At 37.8% G+C, this 20,122-nt stretch overlaps 1 protein-coding gene across 1 annotated transcript in view; it reads left to right on the top strand.

Moving 5' to 3' along the window:
* Positions 1 to 19,177, top strand: part of LOC132154898 (cadherin-12-like) — a 66,301-nt gene extending 47,124 nt beyond the window's left edge. Inside the window, exons 7-12 of the mRNA XM_059563622.1 lie at positions 2,156 to 2,409; positions 7,305 to 7,441; positions 8,026 to 8,147; positions 9,106 to 9,220; positions 16,763 to 17,014; positions 18,467 to 19,177. Coding sequence (XP_059419605.1) covers positions 2,156 to 2,409; positions 7,305 to 7,441; positions 8,026 to 8,147; positions 9,106 to 9,220; positions 16,763 to 17,014; positions 18,467 to 18,957 — 1,371 coding nt within the window. The 3' untranslated portion in view covers positions 18,958 to 19,177. The remainder of the gene's footprint in view (positions 1 to 2,155; positions 2,410 to 7,304; positions 7,442 to 8,025; positions 8,148 to 9,105; positions 9,221 to 16,762; positions 17,015 to 18,466) is intronic.
* The last annotated feature ends 945 nt before the right edge of the window (positions 19,178 to 20,122 follow it).

The raw sequence follows: 20,122 nt of genomic DNA, 5'->3' as shown, positions 1-20,122 counted from the left end.
ACAGACTTCCCTCTCCCTTTATTCTCTTTGACGAGCTGTTCCATCACGCCCCTGCTCTGCTACACAGGGACTTTTCTGAAACACTGAGGCTGAGCATTTGGGGTCTCGTGGCTTTATGGGCTCAGTGCTGCTTTGAGCATAAAGAGGATCTATTAAGGTAATGGTTTGAAGGGATAAATGTCTTTATAAACGGATTGAAAGGTGGACTTTGGTCTTGCAGCATAAGGGCTTGTATTAATCCTTCCTCATTGAAAACCTTTTGCACTTACCATAAATGAACAGTACTTTTGAAAAAAAAAAAAAAAAAAAAAAAAAAAAACCTTTGTATTTATTTGAGGAAACAAGAAATGAAAAGTTAGAACATATTTCAAATACTTCACAACTCACAGTGTAGATATGCAAGTAAAAAACCATGAATAAATGTAAATTATATGGGATATAATTAAAGTTTTGGTATGTGCACTGTATTGAATAACAAAAGAACTCTGTGGACTAGCATCTGAGACTAGCAGATTGGAAATGATCCAAAATAGAGAAACAGGCCTTTGTGTTAATTCTCAGAGGAACAGCCTCAGAAGACTCTGAAACAACTATAAACAGAGTCATCTAAACGTGTCCGTTGTGACTTTGTTACAAGAGCACAGAAGGACAAAAAGAACAGAATCAGAACATGTTTAGACATGTAAAATGAATTCTTTCATAATGTAGACCAGATTGAAACAACTATCATATTGACGCTATTCTCTCAAGGTCAGAATTTGTGAGCTAAATTGTAATGCTACAGTCTTTATATGTCCAAAAGTTGCAAATACAGGGGCCACTGTGTATTTCTGATTGGCCAGCTGGCTATCTGTCCTGTTATGTGTCTTAGGTTGTAATTATTTCAGCATGACCAGCACTATGGATAGATCAGCCTGCAGACAGAAAGGCAGTCACATATCTCAATGCTAGCTTGAAACAACAGTCATAATTGTTGTTTGCTGTCACCAGTGATAAGACCTCCTGCAGAACAGCAGTGTGGTGCAGACATAAAGCTGATGCTTTTTAAGTAGTACTAAGGTCTTTGCAAAAAATATTAGTAAGTTGTCTTTGTAAAATTGTAAAATTGCTTCTGTTGCAAATAGGAATACTTTCATTAGCAAAACTAGTCCTTTTTATAAAGCTTTTTAACTTAAGCTTTTTATTATTATTATTATTTTACCTGTTATCATAACCATTTCTTCCTTATTTAACCCCCTCTTGTTTTAACCTAATTTCTTGAATTTGATTAAGCAGTGGAAACTTATAGACTTGAATAAAATCAATTAATATAGATGTTAGCACATGAAGCACATTTCTAGGTTAATATTTTTAGTTAATTTGTACAAGCCACAATCATGCACAGGCAACTTTAGTGGAAAAACTAATCCGCAGGACATGATTTATCATTTGTGTTCTGCAGTCACTATTATTATTAGAACAAAAAAATGTTCTTGCTCCGTACCATTATACTTTGTTTGTCATTCCTTTCCTAAGAAATTAATTATAAATTATAAAAAAAGTCTGTTTTTCAGTCTCTCTCTCTCTCACACACACACACACACACACACACACACATATAATCATATAATAATGTTAATAGTTTATAGTGATGTCATAGAAGATGATGTCATATAGGCATTATTAAATAATTATATAAAATCATTAGTTATTAGCATTTTTTAAGTTTCTTCATGGACTAATGTGACTTTTTAATGCCGTTTGCTGAACTTGAAATCTGCAATCTGTTCTGTTGTGCTTTTCAGGTGTAACTGTGCCAAATTCTGCTGTATATGGCTGAAAGAGCACAGTGATGCAAGCCACTTGCCAAAGACTTGTCTCCTTGCTTTTTCCTTTTCTTCCTTTATTCTCCCTCCTGTGATTCCAGAGATGAGTGAGCAGCAGCCTTTCCTTTCCGTTCCCCTTTCGTCTGATCTCTGCATGAGCCCTCTGTTGTGGAAAGCATTTTTACTTAGATCATGGGTTTTATGAAAGATGGTGGTGTTTTGCTATTCTATGACAGTATGCAGTCACAAACAATTTGATATCACTTCCACAATGCTGCCAAATGACCATAAAACAGAGATCCGTCCTAAAGGGTTTATGACTGATAATGTCTCATCACTCATTTTTTCAGCGTCTGGACTACGAGACCAGAAAATCCTACACCTTTAAAGTAGAAGCTTCAAATGCAGTTCTTGATCATCGATTCCTACATTTGGGACCATTTAAGGACACTGCCACAGTAAAAGTGACTGTTCTGGATGTGGAGGAACCTCCTGTCTTCAGCCGACTGTCTTATAGCATGGAGACATATGAGAACACACCAGTGGGCATAATCGTCGGAGCCGTCACAGCTGAGGACCTAGATGTAGGCAACAGTCCTGTTAGGTATGTGAGAACGACACGCACACACACACACACACACACACACACACAGATAAGGTCAAATCAAAGCACACACACTTTTCCTCGCCTTTAAATACATGTGTATTTGCACAGCGTCCTATGGGAACTCCTTTCAACACCACTCTACATAAACAAGTCCAAGTATACTAGACAACATGAAACAATAACAAACCTGTGGTCCCTTGGGTTCAGTCCATTTGGCAATCTTGTTTTGAGCAGAGTGTGCACTGCTTTGATTCAATCCACTCTGACAAACTTCTGGTGCAGTTTGCAAGCGTGGACCTTATTTAATGTGGCACATTTACTTTTTTTAGGTCTTCATTTAAACGCCTGAATGTGTTAGCTGCAATGTTGATGTTAAAAACATCTGAGAGCTTGACACAAGTGCATTGTCTTCATGAAAGCATTTGTGTTGATATTAATATTTCATGGAGGTACATGAATGGAGGTGGGGGTAATTTAGAAACGTTCTGCTTTTATAATATAGTTCACATCTGTGGATCGTCTATTTGTTAAATTGAGTGTTGGATTGATAGGTTAATTTTAACTGAATAAAACATTTTTCTCCCCCATTTTCAGTTATGATTGGTATTTATTTTGTATTAGATATTTATTGATATTTAGATGTATTGTGTTATTATTTATTGTTACATACAAATATCTTTTGTGGGATGGACAGTAAACAAAGTGGAAGTTGCATTTTACAGTTAGTATCACTCTGCTTGTCTTTAATAAATTATTAATTTAACAATTGGATTAATTCAGGAACACCACCAGCTGTGTTCGTCTCAGAGACATGGCGGTTGATTCTGCATTAATTTCATTTGGAACTATATGGCAGAGCCAAAATACATAAATTAATTGTCAGTATTGCATGTAAAATTGAAGTTACTCTATATTTACTTTTTGCTTTCTGTTGAATATATCAAACTTTGTTTTACACATAGAATGCTGCATTGTTGTGCTTGTGACCTCACTAAGTACATGCTTAAATCAGAGAGTAGTGTAAATATAGTTTTGTAAGTAAGTAGCCTTTTTTAAATTAATGTTAATTTTCTCTCTTGTACAGTCCAATCACTGAGGTTTTGCTTGAGTAGCAGAAAACCTCGGGGGAGCAGGCGGAGAGACACCTTAGACAGAAAGGAAGGGGCAGGAATGTTACCCTTATAAAGGTCTGGTGCTACAAGGAAAGAGCAGTCTTCCTCCTTACAGATGCAGTAGGCTGCTTATATTAAAGAAACGGGGGTCTCTGCAGGTCACAGCAGTGGGCTGAAAATACTTCAAAGAGACCAAGAGTGCTCATGCACATACAGACAGGAAGCAGAATGTTTATAAATATCATTCTTTAATATCAAGCATCTAGTGACCAATTTTAGGTATTTAATCAAATTTATATGATTAGAGTTAATTTAATAATATTATTTAGATATATAATAATAGATATAATATTAATACAAAAACTAGCAAAAAACAAAAAAGAAAAAAGATCTATGGGCTCACTCTTCTGGCATCATAAATTCCTATTGTGCCAGTGGATATGGGGTAGTTTTGCTAGAATTTGTGACATGTATTGATGGAAATGTATTTACTTTAATATTCTTTTATTTTAGGGCTCTAGTCGACAGTCAAGACAAAATTCAGAAAGTTAATTTCCTTCAAAAAGGAAATAAACCAATTAAACCTACATTAGCTGTATGAAAATCCAACAATCTGGTGTTTTTTATTTATGTATGTATGTATGTGTAAGAATTACAGAAACCTCAGACACTTTGATCTTCTGAGACATAGAATAGACATTAACATACAGACACCTGTTCCCACATCTCACTGAGAGAAAATGCTGGAAACGCCTCTCTCACACATGCAACAGTTCCTTCTCATCCCATTCCTTCCCTTCACATAGATCACTCATAATGGTCAATAGTAGAATATAATGGTCTACATTAATGCACGTGATATTCACAGTCATGTTTGGTGTCATTTGAATTGTCTCAGGGCAACTGGTATAATGGTCTCAATCTTGCAAAAGTATATTAAAATATAATATAGATCCTAAGAGTCAAGAGATATTTTGATTACTGTAATGGGAGTGCCATTTTCCAGGGTCTTCCATGTAAATTACCTTCTGTTCCATTTGAGGTGTAAACTACCCTGGTCTGGGACCTGACTTAATGCAAATTCCAATTGTTAGTATCTGTCTCCATCTCGGGGGATGTTTGTCTTGGTCTGATGTATTTAAACGATTGCAGCAAAAGGATCAGGGCCGTCTGTTGCTGGAATGAGCCCATAGCATGAAGTGTGTCCACACACTTCATACTATGTATTTTTCAAAAAGTCAGGTATGCATATTTTACTCTTAGATTCATCTTTGAGAATTTGATGTCTTTTATTGATTTGAAATCTATGAATTGGCTATGTAATACATATTTACCTGACTGTTAATAAATTGTAACATTTGATTCTATTCTGTTTTACTCTAGTTATTGGCTCTAGTAGATTACGCTGTATCCTTGTTACCGCATATCCTGCGTCAGGTTAGTAACGGACTAAAATTCAGTTGAGATGGAACATAGGGCACACTAACTGTATCTTTAGAGATCCAGCTAACACTTGGTATTAGTTCAAGCAGGAGCGTTGCACAAGATCCCGGGCCCTATGCATAGGCACTCCTGATGGGCCCCCATGGCCCCGCCCATGAAAATATCCAGGTAAATAAAATATATTCCAGACTTTTCAAGGGCCCTCTCTTCCTTTGGGGCCCTGGTAATCAGTACTGGTTTTGCCCCCAGTCCGACGCCCCTGAGTTCAAGTGTATTTAGATTGTAAGGGCTTATAGGGAATTTCCATTTAGGTCAACTGGATATTGTTCGACCAACCTAAATAGGGTGAGCCTTACCTCTGTTTATTGTAATATTACTCTAGCTAAGTGTACATGGGAAACCATGGCATGACCAAACCATAACTACTATCAGGGAAAGTAATATTGGTCAACTTATACCTATAATAGTGATCGTGACCTCTTACTAGAAATAATGTTGCTTTATTGAAGTGTATACAAATCTATGGGGGCTAATTAAAAGAACTATTAGAATGAGCAAGCATAGGAGCGGCCATCTAAAGTATTAGCCAATTATCTCTGTCTAATAACCAAAACTGACGAGAATGTGACCGTAAGATACACTAAGGCCAAAGCGATATCTTTGAGCGACATGAGCACCCGAATGAACGAGTACAATAATATGAGAGAATAAATAGAATAATCAAATCTTAGAATAATAATAATTAGAGACAGACAAACAACCAATTTGCCTTTCAAACTAAATTCAAGGTCATATTAAAATGGAGTCAGATTAAATAATAAAATCGAGTCAGATTTGAGTTTAACCTAAATTGAATAACTCTACGCACTGAAAGACCGAACACATAGGAAACCTTCATCCAGCACCAGATACCTTCCTTGGGCCGAGTGCCTGGACCTTATATATGTATGTATGTAACCTTCGATGACTGACAAGCAATACAGTGAAACAGTGCCTATCCTCTTTTTCAGTGACCTTGGTTCCAGATATATGTTTTCTATTATTATTCCTTATATGAACTTTTAAAAAAAAGTCTTCGTTCAAGTGTTGTAAGCCATGAACAAAACCAAATAATAGTAATTTAATAATAATCACAGCTAATAATAGTCACCACATTATAAACTTTAATTTGAAGCAATAACTTATTTGAAAATCAGACAAAAATAAAAGAATTTTTAAGAAAGGTGAAATAATATTTTAAGAAAGGTGAAATAATGGAGGTTGATGGCTTCAGCATAAACATATACCATCGAACAACCTCATAGAGCCCAAACATTGCACTCTGTATCCTTATACATAATTAAAGTGAGAATGAAAGAAATAAGAAATAGTTCTCCTTTTTTTTCAGTCAGGAATTCAGTCAGAAGTAGAACAAGACCAAACGGAACTGAACTAGATTCAAGACTCAAACACTGAATCCTTTGGGCTAGATCAGTCATGAATAAGACTCAAAACTGACTTACTCACTGGTGGCCATCTACTAGTGTAGCAGGAAGGATGATTAAACAAATCAGAGAAGGAGCCTGAATGAGCCATTTGTTCTGATAAATATACTGTATACAAACAATTTAAATTATTAGGAAGAATCAAAGACTCCACTATTAGCTTTCAACTTTCAGATTGATACTTATTGGGGAAGTCGTGGCCTAATGGTTAGAGAGTCAGACTCGCAATCGAAGGTGAGTTCGAGTATCAGGCCAGCAGGAATTGTAGGTGGGGAGGGGGGTGCATGTACAGTGCTCTCTCAACCCTCAATACCATGACTGAGGTGACCTTGAGCAAGGCACCAAACCCCCAATTGCTCCCCGGGTGCCACAACATAAATGGCTGTGTTCACTGCTGTGTGTGTGTATTTAGGATGGGTTAAAAGCAGAACACAAATTCTGAGTATGGGTCACCATACTTGGCTGTATGTCTTGTTACTTTCACTTTTTATTGAATGTCTCTCAAAAGATACTTAAAGAGATAGTCCACCCAAAAGGAATTAACTCACCCTAATGATGTTTCAAACTTGAATTATTTTCACTTTTATCTGTGAAAAACAAAAGAAGATATTTTGAGAAATGTCTCAGTGTATTTTCCACACAGTGGCAATGGACACCAAAACTGTTTGGCTGTTAAAATCTTCTTTTGTAGAAGTATATGATGACAGAATTGTTTTATTTATTTATTAATTTTTTTTTTTGTGAACTACTGGATATTTTTAAAGTTTGTTCATTAAAATTGTAAATGATACGTTTAATGTGGTTGATCCATTTATTTGTTGTTGTTGTTGTCTTTGATGAATTTGGTTTGTAGATATTCAGTGGATTGGAGAAAGGACTCTGAAAACCACTTTGACATTGACCCTGTAGAAGGAACTCTGTCTGTCAGTGAAGCTCTGGACAGAGAGAGAGACACAGAACACAACGTCACTGTTGTAGCAACAAAAGTTAGTAAGTATGGTGGATTGTGTTTTACCCAGATGCACAGATACAACATGACCAGTCTAGATAACCAAGCAAGTTTACATCCATAATATAACTGTAGATTGAAATGGGGATAAACTTTTATACCAGTCGCTTGAACACATTTCTGAAGACTGCATCCCCATCTAGTGGACATGAAAATACAGCAGTGCTTCACTCATATTGAAAAAAAAAACAACCCTTAAACAACATCAAGTTAAAATAAGATATTTTTCAAGAGACCAAATAAATAAGTAAATTGTTTTGCATTAAGCTGATTTCCTAATGAAGAGCCACAACTGTAAAGTTTTCTTTAGATATAAGTAATCTAGCTAAAATCCTTTTGTTTTTGTAGCTACAATGGATGCATTATAAGGATTTATTGTAACATGAAAGCAACTTCAAAATCGTCAGATCCTCAAGAGTGTTACTGGGCATCCGTATAACACGTCAAAGATTTTCCAAGTTCTTCATTTGTGCCATTTCTTTCCTTTTTCAAATATGAAATGTGTCTGACATTTTGCACCTTTCACTGATCTAGTTCATGGACAATATTTTGTCTGATCTTTTAGACAACCCCCTGCTGTCCAGTAAAGTTACTGTCATGATCAAGGTGCTGGATGTCAATGAGTTTTCTCCAGAACTTGCCTTTGTATATGAGACGTTTGTTTGTGAAAAAGCAAAAATAGGACAGGTAAGTGTGTGTGTGTGTGTGTGTGTGTGTGTGTGTGTGTGTGTGTGTGTGTGTGTGTGTGTGTGTGTGTGTGTGTGTGCATATGAGTGAATAACTACCTGTGCTTCAATTTGAGTTTCTGGGCCTGTTGTTGGGTGCTGCAGTGAATTAATGTGAGAGAACTGTGCCTTGATCTTCTCCTTTCATGCTGAAAGAGAGCTACTCCTAGTACAATGCTGCCTATCAGTGTCTCCCTATACAGTCTTTCATACCAGATAGTGTAGTTCCCTTGCTTATATGTAGAAATGTGCTAAATAAATTACACAACAAAGCATTTTTAGAATTCACTAAAGACATATCAGCACAAACCCTTGAAGACATATACATGCAGCTTTCATGGGGGAGCAATAATGAATCAAGTTACATGCAGTTACACAGTACTAAGAAACATTCCTTGCAAATGTTTTAAATGTATTTAAATACACTTAATTTTACACTTAAGTATAGCATAATTGCAGTTTGGCATTTAACAAACTGTATCGATCACCTGTTTGAAACCAGTCATTACATTTGCAGATCTTTGGTGATTCTAGAGCCTTGGAATTAACATTTATTTAAACGCATTTATAGTAAGAAAGTATATTTATAATATAACATGAAAATATGCTAAGGGGATGGAGTACTACATATTTTTCTCTGCCATGTTAAATCCTGTCATTCTCTCTGAATGCTTGACTTTGTCATCAGAGGTCTATGGAGTTGACAGCGCATCAGTTGTAAGTTCCGCCCCATGTGGTTGAGTCATAAAGGCAGAAAGCAACCTCAAATGAACCCTTTGAGGTTTGATGAGTTTAACACGTCAGCTCTGTCAATCAAACAGTCTATTGCTGCCTTTTCAATGCTAGAAGTGCTTTTACGAAATATGCAAGCTCTTTCCGTGGTGTTTTATTCAGCTGACTGTTCTGCACCTGTTCTCTAGGTGATTCAGATCATCACTGCTACAGACAGAGACATGCCTGCTGTAGAGCACCGATTCTACTTCAAATCCCCTTCACAGAACAGGAACAGAAACTTCACAATCAGGGACTATGGAAGTAAGTTGGAAAGCTGTATACATATAAAGGAAGATATCTAAGCTGTTTAACTGAGCATTTCTGTTTAAGTAAAAAAAGTATGAAATATACATTTGTGACAGTCATGAACTTCTGTTCCTTTGTGTTTCCCTATTTGGTCATGTTCCGTTCCTCATTTTGTTAATTGATTAATCCCCACCTGTTTCCATTCCTCTTATTACTTTTCTTGTGTTTAATTAAAACCTTGTCTGTTCAGTTAATGTTTGTCCGCTATTAATGTGATATACGATTATTTGGATTTGTTTTTGGGTGTGCCCTATTTCTCCCATGATCATTAAAAGAACTCTTTATATATATCTTTGTCGTGTGCTTGGTTTACACTCCAGCACGTATTACAGATTAGCGGACCGAAAAAGTTTAGCTGCATTTTTCTTTTCCTTTTGTTTTGTTTTCCCCCTTCCTGGTATGGATTTACCAGCTGTCCAGCTCCTATGCCTGGAGCAGTTAGACTGTTCGCTGGAGAACCACACCAGGGACTTTTTCGATCTGGCATGCCTTACCCACTTCCCAGACCGCTCGCTCTGTGCTTTTTATTATCACGGCCTGAGCTAGCGGTGTAAGGCACACTTGCCAGCGAACAGTCCCAGAGAGGATTTTGCTGCTTTCGTGGAGTGGATGCTGGAAAAAAATGGATCTCCATTCACCGTCGGCCCTGCTGAAGAGGACATCTCCAGCCCCACTCCTGAACCAGAGACCAACCAGCTGTCATCCCGCTACACGGAAGTACTGCCTGAGCCCACTGCAGATGGAGAGCCTGAGCCCGATGCGACTGAGCCGATCGTCGCCGTGGAGCCTGAGCCTCTATCAGTGTCTGACCAAGTGCGTGAGCCAGCAACATCGTCCGTTCCCGAGGGAGTTTTGGTGGAGATCGAGGGCTTGGAGGGAAGCCCCGCCCACACTCCCGTCACTGAGGGTGAGCTGCAACTGGTCTCTGGACAATACTATGGAGGATCTTATGGACATTTTCCATATGGATTTAATGGATTACTTTGGGGAGGCATTACCCAATTCTCCTGTGTCTCCGCTGGTTCTGCCCAGCCCTGAATCTCCTGCGTCTCCGCTGGTTCCGCCCAGCCCAAGTCCTTCTGTGTACCCCCCCAGCCTCCCTCTCCCACCTCCTCTCAAACCAGCCTGTTCCTCAACAATATCTCCACTGGTGCCTGTCAGCCCCTCAACTCACCCTCAGTCAGAACCATCTGGGTGACGTTATTCGCATAGGGACTTCCAGTCTTCAGCTCCGCCTTGGCGTGAGGATCCCCTGTCTCCGCCTCCAGCCTCAAAGCCCTGGACTCCACCTCGGTCCTTCGACCCATCGGCTCCACCTTGGCACTTAGCTCCCTCGTCTCCACCGTGGCCCATCATCCCACCAGCTCCACCGGGCTCCCTCATCCCTCCGGCTCCGCCTTGGTCAGTCGTCGACCATCCGCCACCTCCGGATTCCACTCCTCTGGTTTCATCTCGTTACTCCATCTCTCCGGCTCTGTCAGGCTCTTCCTTCCCTCCGGCTCCACCTCCATCCTCAGTCGCTCCGCAGCAGTCTTTCGGAGCCCCTCCTCCGCCTCGGTTGCCTGTGCCTTCAGTGCCGCCTTGGCCCTCTGGATCCTATGTGTCACCCTGGCTCTCCATCTGCTCGGCTCCATTCTGGGCTCCTCATCAATTGGTGCAGTCTCTGTCAGTCGGCCCCCTGGTGTTGTCGGCTCCTCCTCCACCATGGCTCCTCCCGCCGTCGACTCCACCATGGACCGCTATCACGGCTGGCCTCTGGATGACCATCTGGCTCCTCCTGCTCCGGGCTCCTCACTGGCTCCTCCCTCCATCCACTCCACCCTCTTTATGTGCTCCATGCTCCCTCTCCATTGCCTGCCCCTTGCCTGCCCCACGCCCGCCTCCTGATCCCGCACCCTCTCTCCATTGGACTATCTCTTTCAGTGCAAGAACACACTGTTCCGGGAGGGAGCGAACTTTCACAGTCATGAACTTCTGTTCCTTTGTGTTTCCCTATTTGGTCTTATTCCGTTCCTTGTTTTGTTAATTGATTTAATCCCATCCTGTTTCCATTCCTCTCATTACTTTTCTTGTGCTTAAAAACCATGTCTGTTCAGTTAATGTTTGTCCGCAAATAATGTGATATACAATTATTTGGATTTGTGTTTGGATGTGCCCTTTTTTTCCCATGATCATTAAAAGAACTCTTTACATATCATCTTCGTGTACTTGATTTACACTCCAGCATGTATTACAACATTATTACATACTGTTCAAAAGTTTGGGGTATTTAAGAAATTACTTTTATTCAGCCAAAGATGCATTCAATTGTTTAAAAGTGACAGTAAAGACATTTATAAGATTCATTTACATAAATGCTGTTCTTTTGAAAATTTTGTTCATCAAAGAATCTCAAACAATGTATCCTGGCTTCCACAAAAAAATGTTAAGCAGTGATCAAACATATTTTTTATTTTCTTTTCTTTTTTTACACTAAGCCTATTTGAAAATTAAACGCTGCTACAACTACAAAGTTTTCTGTAAATTTAAATGCATTCATCATTTACTCACACAGCTGTTCCAGATCAGTTTTTTTTTTTCTGCTGAACTCAAAAGAAGATAATTTGAAGGAGGTTTCAAATATTTTAATGTAATTAAAGAAACTCCGTTCTAAAACAAAATGTATTTTATCATTCATTCTCTAAAAAACATTTTCAATATGTCATATTCTAGGTTCTTCAAAGTAGCCACCTTTTGCTTTGATTACTGCTTTGCACACTCTTGGCATTCTCTTGATGAGCTTCAAGAGGTAGTCACCTGAAATGGTCTTCCAACAGTCTTGAAGGAGTTCCCCGAGAGATGCTTAGCACTTGTTGGCCCTTTTGCCTACAAATTTCATAGTCATGAAAATAAAGAAAACTCTTTGAATGAGAAGGTGTGTCCAAACTTTTGGTATGTACTGTATATTTAGAAACATGTTTACAGTATATTCACTTCAATGTAAAATCACCTGTAATGTTCTTTTAAAGGTGCAATATATGTATTCATCAGCTGTTGATTTTGTTAGGGTTCTTTGTTATTCAAAGAACATTATATATATGTACAGTATATATATATGTATGTATATATTGTATATAAAAGTATCTACTGGGAGAACAAAGCTACCAGAACCAGTGCTTTGACGTGAAAAGTGGTCGCATCCCAGAGTAGCACATCATTGCATGATCCATTTGTACAGACGTCTACTTCCTCGCTCCCTGCTCCCAAGCTCTATCCCCAGTGTTCTCAGCACATGAATATCATCAACCGTGATTCACAGAGACAGGGTCACTCAGGGCTACACAGCCAAACAGGCACAAGGTGTGCTTTAATGGCTCCTACCTTGTCAAGAGAAATCCCCCAGTTGCCCAGGCGTAACAAACCCCTCATGACAGGGTCAGTCGACCTTCCAGACGAGGACAAGCACATCTCAGCGCATTGACTTAGAGCTATAAGCGTCAAGCAAATCCCTCACCATCAGACCAGCAGGCACCTGCCCTGCTGTATTTTCAAGCTTGATTTTAAAATATTTTAAATTCCCTCTGGGTCATAAGAAACACTTGGCTAGACACTTGAATCAAAGAGGATGGGGTAAACTGACTTAAATGTAACATGTAAATTTGTGTGTGTGTAACTGAATTATGGTAGAATTAAACATGCACTCAGTAATTGTTTCCTCATTTTAAAATATCCGTAGCCTTATAAAAGATGATTTATTTTACATGGAGCAGGATGCTGCATGGGTTTCACCCTGTTTGATAACCCACTTGAAAAGAAATCTTGTCGACTTTTACTTGCTGACTGCAAATAGAATCCAACAGGAGAGTTTTCCCGAATACATTTTTCCATTATTATTATTATTATTATTATTATTATTATTATTATTATTATTATTATTATTATTATTTTCCAATAGGGATTTCAAATTATTCTTCAATAAATAATTATAAGCCATAAACAAAATCAATCAGCTGTAAGATGAAGCACACTATTACCTTTGTGTTTAAGTAAAAAAAATAAAAATACACTACCATTCAAAATTTAGAGGTATTTTTTTTTTATTATTTATTTATTTTAAGAAAGTATTGCTTTTATTCAGTCAAGGATGCATTAAATTGATGAAAAGTGCCAGTAAAGAAACAAAATGTTTCTATTTCAAATAAATGCTGTTCTTTTGAACTTTCTGTTCATCAAAGAATCCTGAAAAAAATAAAACAATTGTTTTCCACGAAAATATTAGACATTAGACTATTTTCAACATTGATAATACTATGAAATGTTTCTTAAAGGTGCAATATGTTAGATTTTTGCAGTAAAATATCCCAAAAACACTAGAACAGTTGTATATATTTTGCTGACTTGTTTACTCTGAAAGACCTTTAAAAAAAATATTACTGACCCCACTGACTGTCAATGAGATTGCCTCATTGCATGGAGAGGGCAGTCATATCTGAGAGCTCTTTTATCCTAATTGTTTGCCATGATTCTCTGATTTGTCGATATTACTATTCAGCATAATGGTTAGTACAGTTTGTTATCTGGAACCTGGCAGTTACACACACACATATATGTATGTATGCATGTACGTACATATTTTATTCGGCCACTATATGTAAGCCTTCGGTCATATTGGAACGGTCAAAGACTCGAGCAAGTTTACTGTACTTTATCTTGAACTTGGAAAAGTCATTGATGGTGAGTGATGACACATTGACTGTTCCAAGATGGCGGACACATTGAAGTGTCTGGAATGGTTGAATGTGGCGTCTGCTCCAACACCTGACATGGGTGTGTTAGACAAAGGAGACATTAAAGGATGAGTTCACTTCCAGAATAAAATATTCCTGATCATTTACTCACCCCCATGTCATCCAAGATGTTCATGTATTTCTTTCTTCAGTCTTAAAGACATTAAATGCCCTTTACAAAAAAAAATATTATTTTCGCCCTACCCTACCTTTTTGAACCGGAGTACTCAAACGAAATTCAGCATTGCGTTAGTTCAGGCAGGCCACGTCAGTAAAGCTCGCATCAGCCGACAGTCAGCAGTTCCCGACGTGTACCAGTCCATTCTCGACACCTATCACAAGAGGTCTATTTAAATTCCCATTCATTAGCATCTCTTCCATTGCATCCCTGCTTCCAACTAGCTCTCTCCTCCAACCCCAACTCCACAAACTAAATCTGTAATCTGATCTAACTTTGTTCTTCCTTTACAGTCACTTCATTGGAAGCATTCTCTATCACGTTTTGTGTTACAACACATGTAATTGTAAATTGTAATTATGTATGCATATAATGGTTCTGTTCTGTACCCCAGGGGGGTTTGTTTTGCTGCTCTCCCTGCTCTGTCCAAGCATGGGTGCATGGACAGGCGTGCGGAGTGTTGCCCAGAACATAACCATACCTCCAACACTAACTGTATGCAATATAATTGTCATAAATATACTTGACGAAAGTGGCCCTGATTGAAGTAACCACACATAACCTTTCCAACGTGATTAAGTCATGCATGAATTTGTGGATGCACATGGCCGAGCTAGTGCAAGTTGTGCATTTGTGGTTAAAAAGTATATACATTTTTATTCTTTTAGAAAATGAATGATCATTTTGCTAGATAAGACCCTCATTCACCTGGATTGGATCAAAAGGGTCAGTGATTAAAGGGGCAGGGGTTTTTGGAGGGGGTCTTCATATCATGCATCAGAAAATAAATGACAACAAAAACAGCTTTAGTGTTTTTGTACATTATTGTAAACAAAGTCTCTCTAGAAATCATATCAAAACAAGTAACAAAAACATAGAAGATATGAGACAAATCATGAAAATTCTAGGGATTACTCTACACTGAAACTGCTTGGCATGACCGCTTAGGAGAAAAAAAACAAAACAAATAAACTTTAAGTGTAAACACAGGACAATGTTCTCTGCATATTACAAGAGCTTGTCACTCAGCGATAAGCACTGTTATTCTATGAAATTGACGTTAGATAGTTGGATAGTCTTACAGATCAGAAACAGGGATTTTCAACTGGAATAAAATAATAATAATAAAAAAAAAGTTAATTTGATTTTATATTTCAAAACAGGGATGACGTTTCGAAAACAGGGATGACGTTTTTTTGTGTGCGGAGACTATCTGGTGGCATAAAATGACAGTTTTCCACTGGAATAAAATAATAATAATAATTAAAAAAGTTCAACTTTTTTTGTGTGCGGAGACTATCTAGTGGCAGAAAATGACGGTTTTCAACTGGAATAAAATAATAATAATAAAAAAAGTTAATTTTATTTTATATTTCAAAATTCTGACTTTATTCTCGCAGTTTTACATTATATCTCTTATATCTCACAATTCTAATAAGGAAAAATAACTCGTCGTTCTCTCTTTTTCCCCTCAGCATTGCCAGTTTTTATTTCCTCAGTATTGACAAACTCACTACTTTTGAGTTAAGTCGAGTTATAAAGTCTGAATTTGGATATATAAACTTGCATTTGTGAGGGAAGTCAGAAATGTGAGAAAATAAATAAATGTTATGTAAAAATGCTAATAGTAAGGTTTGTAGGGCTAATACAATACATCATTGAACAGCAAATGTGAATATTTTGTAGACCTATTGTTTAAATCAAATGTATGTTTTAAAAGTAGAGTAATCATTGCAGTTTTCATCCTAAATATGTCCATTTAAACGTCAGCGTTTAGCTTCAGATGGCGTCTTTGATGACAATATTCTATAAAAATTGACATCAAAAGGCACAAAAATATATATTTTTCTCTCTTATTCCATGGATTTTTACCCATTTACCTCCACTTGTTCCCAGCGCACACAGCTGCAAATGACGTAACTGTGATGTCTACTCTGAATTGGTCTATTGACAATATTAAGCTGAAGCTTGACTCTTCAAAATTTAAATCACAAATAGATATTTTCCCAAAATCGCACAGCCCTACTGGGAATGTTTGAGCCTCAAACTTTCTCTACAAAGCCATACTACCACCTAACCAGTATATTAAATCTGTAGTTAACTCTGCAAATGATAGTTGCAAGAAATATACCTATTGAGATTAAAACACTCCTCAACAGCCTGAAGTGTTGTGCATCCTACAACTTTTTGTTTGGACTCCAGCTGTGTCAGAGGCTCTTCTCAGAAAGGTACATCATGCTTTTCCCAAGAGAACCTTATTTTAGCTTGTTATCCCTTTACCCATAACCACTTTTTTCTGTACTCATTTCCACTTCAAAGGGATCCATTTTTCTTCTTAATTCTGGAATCAGGCCAGTCTCTGTACTGCATAAGTGACTCGTGAATTCATAATATTCTATCATGGAGGAATTTTTGGAATGGCAGGTTGTTATCCCTGACAGCATAATTGTGATTATCACTGATTATCTCCAGATTTACATGCTTTAAGTACAATCATTTATGAACTAAATATGCATTATAGACAGTTTGATGGTCTCATGGGTTCGATTTCAGACAACACAGCTGGAGTGGTGACCAGGAAAGGGGGATTTCCGAGACTGGAGCAGAGCATGTACCTGGTGCCAGTTGTTGTAGAGGATGGCGGGTATCCTATCCGAAGCAGCACGGGGATGGTGACGGTGCGGGTGTGCACCTGTGACACAGACGGCTCCCTCCTTTCCTGCAATGCAGAAGCCGTCTTCTTTCCCATGGGACTTAGCACTGGAGCACTAATGGCCATAATGCTGTGCATTGTCATTCTGCTAGGTGAGTTAGACATGTTTGTGTCCATCAGAACACTGGCAAGACAAAGAAATATGTATTTGATTAATTTAATGTGATAAATAGAGAAGAAAATAGGGGTTGTGTTTGTGTAATCAGGTTTGTGTTTATTGGTTTTATTTATCATTTGATTTGCCCCAAGGCTTTGATAGCAGGACACTAACAGTACCAGCAATTGTGTAAACCAAAACAAAAGTAAATAAAATAAGTATACTGTATAAGGGATTTCTTATGCCCCAGAGGTTATTATTATTATTATTATTATTATTAAAACAGATTATTTCACAAAGAACTTAAGTAAAATTAAAAATGCTTTTATACAGAATTTACATTACTGTTAAAATTATATTACTGTTTCCAGCATGAAAATATAATTTTAATTGTATATATTTAGGATACATTTAATGCTACATATGAAATTAGCCTTAGCAAAAAAAAAAAAATACATTCTGAACCCTTTTGGGGAAATAATGACATTTTCATCACAGAAGAAAATTACATCTTTTTTTTTTTGAAAGGTACATTTTAAGAGTTTATAAAAGCCAAAGTGCCCATAGTTACAGAAACACCCATATGATATAAAGTATCCATAAAGTATAGAATGTGGAACGATCTTTATAATAAGAACAATTTAAAACACAATATGCCAAAAGAGAGAGAGAGAGAGAGAGAGAGAGAGAGAGAGAGAGAGAGAGAGAGAGTAATGGGGCAAAAGTACTGAGGAACTCCTGAGGTAGAACTGCAATAAAAGCTATCTATTGCAATAAGTACTAGGTAAGTGAATTCAGTAGCAAACAGTGACAGTGCAGTGAAGTGATGTGCATTGACTTGATATTTTCATTTGCCAGCATTGCAGAAAAGACGGATTCCTTTATACAGCAACCACTTGGGGGAGCTGATGCAGAAATAATGATTAGAATGTAATACTATTATATTCTAATAGACTAGAAAAAACTACATTAGAAAACTTTCCCCTAACAACACATGCAGGTTGATTTAGCCAAATTTTCCCCTCTGCTTCTTCAGAAAGTGTGAATTATTAGGTGTAATCTTTAATTCTCGCAGCAGCGCCTGTGCCTCCCTGTCTCTTTCTCTCTCGCATCTTTCTTTGAGTGGAGTGGGGAGAGTGAGCGCTGTCTGCCTCTGAGGAGGGAGATGAAAGCCCAGAAAAAACTACCTCCCCTCCTCACACACAACTGAGGCAGTACAATTGTGACAGACAGCATGTCAAAACTGCATTATGGCTACCCTCAGGCTGCCGTTCTCTTTAGTCCCATTTTGAAAACCCACGTCAGAACAAAAAAGAAATCAGCTAATGGCTCTGGATCATGTGACCACCCCTTTTTTGCACTAGTTTGTTGCCACTTAAAGGCCCTATACTGTATGTCAGCTTGTATTATGCCACGGAACAAGTTATGCGCCTGTGGTGTTTTGCAGTGATGGTGGTGCTCTATATGGGCCTGAGAAAACATAAGAAGGACACTCTGATGTCATCTAAAGAGGACATTCGGGACAATGTGATACACTACGACGATGAGGGAGGTGGGGAAGAGGACACTCAGGCATTTGACATAGGTACGTTACGCAACCCCAAAGGCATCAAAGAGACAGCACAGCTGCAAAAAATAAAATCAGTGGATGAGCCCGATCGGGCTAGTGCGTGTATGTCCAACGAGGACAGCGAGGACATCCAAGCCTACATCCATCACTGTCTGCTGGAGAACTCAGCACCTCCATATGACTCTCTGGTCACGTATGCATATGAGGGAGAGGGATCGGTGGCTGAGTCTCTCAGTTCCATTGAGTCCTGGCTGCTTGAACCCAAGGAGGATTACAGAAATCTCTGTGACTGGGGTCCTCGTTTCAAAACACTGGCTGGAATATTTAAAGAGCATGAGTATAAGGACATGGAAAAGATGGAAAATTAAGCATATGCTGATGTGCTAAATGACAGACTAGACATTTTCAGGCTCTCTGTGAAAAACACAAATTTGATTTATTTCAGGCATGGCACTTAAAGGAATAGTTCAATTTAAAATGAAAATTGTCACGTTATTCCAAACCTGTATGACTTACTCTCTTGTGTGTAAAGGTCCGGTGTAATTAGTGCAATTTTGCTAAAATTTCACGTCAAAACAAAAAAGGTCAATTTTCTGTTTGACATTAGTTTAAGTGAGTGTTCTTTTTTAAGTGAGAAAAAAAAGCAATGTAGTTCATGTAAAGCATAGTTCACACAAAAGTCACTTTCAAACCAAACAGCTTTCTGCTAGTTAACATGAAAATCTGCATTGTGAAATCTGTGTGGTGAAATCTTTTGCCTTTACTGAAATTAGTAGATTATGCCTATGAACAATGACTGCACCTTAACACAATAGTAGAACATGTTAAAGTGTGGTTTTTATCCTTACAGTCTATACAATGAAAGTCAGTGGAGATGAAATATTGTTTTGGACTCTATTGACTTTAATATGGACAAAAAGGTTGAAACTTCACTGAACAACAGCAAAAGTTAACAAACCTTAACAAAAAACAAGACAGTTTAAAGACAACTTTATTCTGTGTCTATACACTAGTCTATACAATGAAAGTCAATGTGGATGAAATATTGTTTTGGACCCCATTGACATTGATTAAATGAACAAAAAACAGATTTAAACGTCACTGTCTATACAATGAATGTGATTTACTTTGATTATATGAACACAATAGAACACACACAAAAAAAAAAAAACAGCCAGCTGCTGTTGTTTTTCCACAGAAGAAAGTCAATCATACAAGTTTGGAATGTTTAATTTTCATTTTGGGGTGAACTGTTTCTTTAAATTAAGTTGTTGTCTGAGGCTAAGGAAAGACACTGATAAGGCTGGCTATGTGCCTTTCCTATACCTCATGCATATTTTACAGACTTCTGTTTACATTTAGGAAGAAACGTGGAACATTTTTTTTCCGACTGCATTTTAACATCTGTTTTATATACTTCTTATATACAAGTCAAAGAACCAAAAAAACCCTCTTTGATATAAAAAGTGCCTCATAAACTGCTTTATTTGTCTTTCAACTGTTGACATTGTTATTTGCAATAATCCATGCTAG

Source organism: Carassius carassius, chromosome 12, assembly GCF_963082965.1.
Source record: "Carassius carassius chromosome 12, fCarCar2.1, whole genome shotgun sequence".
Classification (NCBI taxonomy): Eukaryota; Metazoa; Chordata; class Actinopteri; order Cypriniformes; family Cyprinidae; genus Carassius; species Carassius carassius.
This window is presented reverse-complemented; position numbering and strand designations above follow the sequence as displayed.